General features: G+C 25.9%; 1 protein-coding gene across 1 annotated transcript; it reads right to left on the bottom strand.

The window, feature by feature from the left end:
• Window positions 1–1949: 1949 nt before the first annotated feature.
• LOC108687256 (leucine-rich repeat-containing protein 15-like) lies at window positions 1950–4947 on the bottom strand. The gene is made up of 3 exons (XM_018192935.1): window positions 4874–4947; window positions 3542–4269; window positions 1950–2763 (listed from the first exon to the last, which is right to left on the bottom strand). Exons 2-3 carry the CDS (start codon window positions 4267–4269, stop codon window positions 1950–1952), a joined length of 1542 nt encoding a protein of 513 aa, XP_018048424.1. The 5' UTR covers window positions 4874–4947.
• Between the last annotated feature and the right edge of the window lie 191 nt (window positions 4948–5138).

Genomic DNA, 5138 nt, shown 5'->3' with positions numbered 1-5138 from the left:
TATATATATATATATAGGGATTTACAATTGAATTACAATTACATAGGGATTTATAATATATTTACAATAGAAAAATGTATAGATCGAGTTACGAAACAAATGATTGAAATAGATTAACAGATGGTATGAAATGTAATGATGGACTATGAATATTAATTAAAAACTAAAGATTAAATACATGAAAATTATATCACAAATAGATTTAAAATGTAAAAAGTAATTAAAAATTAGTTAACTAAAATGACTACGTTACCGTTAGTAGTTCCAAAAAAAAGAAATGCCGTCATTAAAAAAAAACCTGTAAAATGGCATTACTTTTTATTTCTAGCTGTGTATAGAATTATATAAACATAATTTATATATAATTTAAATGCGACGGAAGACAGATGTTTTTGACTATACTTTTGCACGACATGAAATGCGTTTAATCTTGTAGGATGACTTCCCAATGCGAAATGGGAAAAAAAAATAAAGTAGAAGATTTTACCATCTTCTCGTGGAAATCGTAGAGACTTCTGGAATTTTGATATGCACGAGCTTAAATATTACGCTCGTTTCATGCACCATATTTGCATTTATTCTGCGATGTCGCTATCGTTAATTCATGCTGCGAAATAATAAATATTTAAAAAATTGCAAATGCATCACATTAACAAATTTTTAAAACATTGGCAAAAGATGGTTATCGGTTCATTATTTTACAAATATAAACTACCAGTAGTTTAGAATAATTTTTTGTTAGTCTTTGAAAAAATATGAAACAACTTTTCATGAATATAAATTAAATGTTCAATGAATTAAAAAAATAGTTAAAGGATAGCTAAATAAGTCTATGTGTTTAAAGATTATGCGTTTCGCAGATTTCTTTCGTGTCCAGATTCATTCTTGAAAAGTCTATGTGTTAATATTAACAGGATATACGTGAGAATATTTACGTGAATATAATTTTACATCCATTAATTTTACATATACTAAATATATATAAGTTCATTATAAAATGTTTTTATTTCAAAAATCATACAAGCAAAGAACATATATAATTACGCACGCATTTATTATATAATTATCTTATAGAGCAATACATGATGCCTAAAATGATCAAGCGTATAATAAAGTATTAGCGAAGTACAATATAATGAATTCGAATAATGTACTTTGCTTTAAGTACGTAATTTATGAAGCACTACAAAGCGATAATGATTATTATTTGATTTCTATTTGTAAAACTAATTGTAAATTACGAAATTAAGATTTAATTGTTTATATGGTAAATTATTTGTGATAAAAAACAAAATTATTTACAAATCTATGTAAGTTCTTGCTAAACGAATTACATAATGAAAGGTGATTTCCTCAAAGATATTTATTAGCGAAATTAAAACTAAAGTACACTGAAAAAAAATTTACTAAATATTTGTTTCAATTGTACTAACAAAATAGTTAAATGTAAACGCATATTTATTTGATTTAAGCATAATTTTTTTATTTTGAGTAAATACTTATTTATTATAAAGTATATATTTCGTTAGTACTATTGAAACAAATATTTATTAAAATTCAACAAATTTTTTTTTCAGTGTATACTTATTTCATTATTTAGCAAGTTTTGTTTGGAATATTTTAAAACCGATATTTTTAATAAAGATAAAAATTATCTTAAAGTATATTTTTTTTAAGTAGTAAACAATTTTTTGTTAGATACTTTTTAATTGTATGTAAATTTAAATATTGAATTTTGTTCTCATTTATTTTTTTATATTCATATAATAATATAAAATTTGTTTGAAACACTTTTTTAAAATATGACAATAAAATTTCAGTTACTGTAAGAAAAATTTATCATAATTATACACTTCCATCAAGATAGTCTATCTCATTTGGCGTATAAAGTCTTTTTGAGAACGAGATATATTTAAAAATTACAAAATTAAAAAATTTCAAGATATTTTTTATTCCAAAAAGTCATTATTATTATCATCACTTCCATTTTTATTCTCATAATCATCATTCTTATCATCCTCATCGTCCTCATTCTCGCATGTACACTGTTCGCATTTATATTCAACATGCATATTTTTTAAATGTATTCTTACATGTCCTGGAAGTAATTGAAAAGATCCTGCCGTCAATACTGGCATAGGATTTTCATCAAGATAAATGTTTTTTAGCTCCTTAATATTAATCAACGATATGCTGTCCAACTCGGTGAAATTATTTCGTTCAAGATGCAGCTCTTGGATGTACCACGAATATACCCAATGTGCCGGAAGTTGCTTGAGGCGATTTCCAGAAAGGTCCAGATACTTCAAACTTTGGAGACTGCGGAAAGCTCGGGTTTCAATAGTGGTTATAACATTGTTCGACAGATGTAAATACTCGAGAGTCCTCAAATTAGTGCAGAAAGTGCCAGAGTATATTGCGCTGATGCGATTTCCAGACAGATCCAGATTTCTTAGGAACATGATTGAGCAGATATCCGGTACAGTAACAAGGATGTTATCAGCTAAAGAAAGATTACTTATCATCATAGTTTTATTGAACGTGCCTTTAGTTATATCAGCGATCTTGTTGTCTGATAGATCTAGCTTTAACAGGCGACTTGTGTCACTAAAAGCATCGGATGATATCTCTGAGATCAGATTCCTGGCTAAAGACAGATACTGCATTTCAACAGCATCTTTCAAGGATATGGATTTATCTTCGCATTTCTCAAAACACACTTGGGTAATGACGTTGTCGTTCATACTGAGTTCTTGCAAATGCCTAAAATTAATAGTTGAGATTGAAGAAAAAGAAATAAATAACGTAAATAATAACAGCAATAATTATATATTGATAATTAATGATAATTATTGATAACAATAAACGTAATAATAAATTAACAGCAATAGCAATGACTTTGTGAAACTAATATTTATAGTATTACAATAATATAGTATTACAATAATGTTGCGATCATAATATTTCATAATATTACTTATTTATTGTACTTCTTAAACTTTTTCAAATTTTAATTTTCTTCAGAAATTATAGAATAAGAAATTTTATTTATAAAAAAAAAAAAATAATCTTTTACATGTAAAAAAAAAATGTAGACTTTCACAAGATTTCTGAAAAGTATTCCAATTTATAATATAAAGGTATTAAATTAATATAATGTATGTAATATTTTTAGTAATATAAGTTGGAGCACTTTTTTTAGAAATGTTGAGGAAATCTACATATTAAAAAACCTAAAAAATTTTCTAAAAGGTATATAATTATATAAAAATTTCGAAAAATATTAATATTAAAAATATTATAAAGAATTTCAAGAAAAACTTTCTCTAGAAAAAAAATAAACTGAAAAATTAATTTAAAATTGATAACTACAACAATAATGACAATGATATTAATGATACTAATAATGGCAGTAATACATAAAATGATAGAAATAACAGAAATATCAATTACTGTCTATTTAAAATTCAATTTTTTAGATTCTTTGATAAGCAAGAAAATTATTAATTAACTAAGGAAACAATTTTATAAATATTAGTACCTCAATTTGCCTTGTTTGACTCGATCGATAACATTTTTGTTTAAATGCAGATGAGTCAATGTTGCCGGAATATTGTCGAAGACGGCATCACTAGAATTGATGCCATTATTGTTCAGATATAAATGAGTCAAGATAGGTGTTGCTATATAAAAATGAATTTGAAAATTCCGTAAGTGACTGTTGCACAGGTGCAGATATTTCAAGTTCTGAAAAACTTCATATTCCTTCAGGGCTTCTGTAACGGGATCATGAGAATCTCGATTATTGTCGATAATCAATGTCTGCAGATTAGCGCTTCTTGGCAACAATAACAGCTTCTCTTTCGGAATGTTATTCCCAGAAAGATCCAAATACTTCAAGTTCTGCATCTTGCGGAAGGCGAACGGCGAGATATCATTTATATTATTGTTATCAAGACTAAGGCTAACAACATCATTGCTATTAATAAAGTCTCGACCGATTTTTTGAAGACCGACATTAGAGAAACTGAAGACATGACTATGAGGAGGGCACGAATTTGAGGGAAATGTCGGGACAGTGGAAATAACATATTTTTGTGTGGGTAATGTTAATGTTTGTGAATCTGTCACAACGTCTGGCCGTTTTGTTATTGTCCAAAAATTATTCTTGAAATCCCAAGGAGGAATTCGATTTTTGTCATGTTGAGTTTTCGCTAGGTACACAATAGTGAAAATGAAAAAGATCGTGAATTTGTGGCCTAGCGTCATCTAAAAAAAGAAAACACGAATAGACAAATTAATACGTAACGATAGCAAAAAAAAAATGAAGAGTAAAAAAGTAAAAAAAAAAATGCAAGATAAATGGATAACCATTATTGATAATCAATATAATAATATAAAATAAAACGAGCAAAAACGAAAGATGTTAAAAAAAAATTAAATAAAATTTAATATATCCAATACATTAAAAGTAGCAAATACGTCGCTAATTTTAATGTGTTACACATATTAAATTTTATTTAATTTTTTATAACATCTTTGGTTTTTGTTTATCTTCGATACGATTTACATTATTACGTTTGTCAAAAAAATACTAATTTAATATATTTTTATAGAGTAATAATAAAATTAGTTGATTAATAATAAAAATTAATGTAAAAATATAACAAATAAGGTAATAATAAATTAATGTAATAATAAAACTCATAAATTCTAAACTTAAATAAAAAGTTACTTTAAAAAAATAGTAAATATAAGTTTGTAACAAATTAAATTAAAATTTAAAAAAGAACAGGATAGTTATTATTAAGTTTTATCTAATAAATGAAATTTTAATAATTTCATAAATGTTAATGATTTGTGTGGTACTTACCTTTGATGTCGGGTTAGAATTTTTTATAAACTGTTAAAAGAACTTTTCTCACTCGCAGATTAATTCACTCAAGTAGTCTAACACCTTTTGTCGTAAGCACGCAAAGTTATCTTCTTATATATACTCAAGATGGTCTTCATGGGACTGGGGGTCTGTTTTCGCGCGAATAACAGGGCCGTCTGCATCGCGCAGTAAAAAATAATAAATGTTCATATTATATCATAATTATCATTAATATCATATATTAAATTCACTGAATTAAATA

The sequence above is a fragment of the Atta colombica genome, unplaced genomic scaffold, assembly GCF_001594045.1.
Source record: "Atta colombica isolate Treedump-2 unplaced genomic scaffold, Acol1.0 scaffold203, whole genome shotgun sequence".
NCBI lineage: Eukaryota > Metazoa > Arthropoda > Insecta > Hymenoptera > Formicidae > Atta > Atta colombica.
The sequence above is the reverse complement of the archived record's forward strand: the minus strand, read 5'-3'. Positions and strand labels throughout refer to the sequence as shown.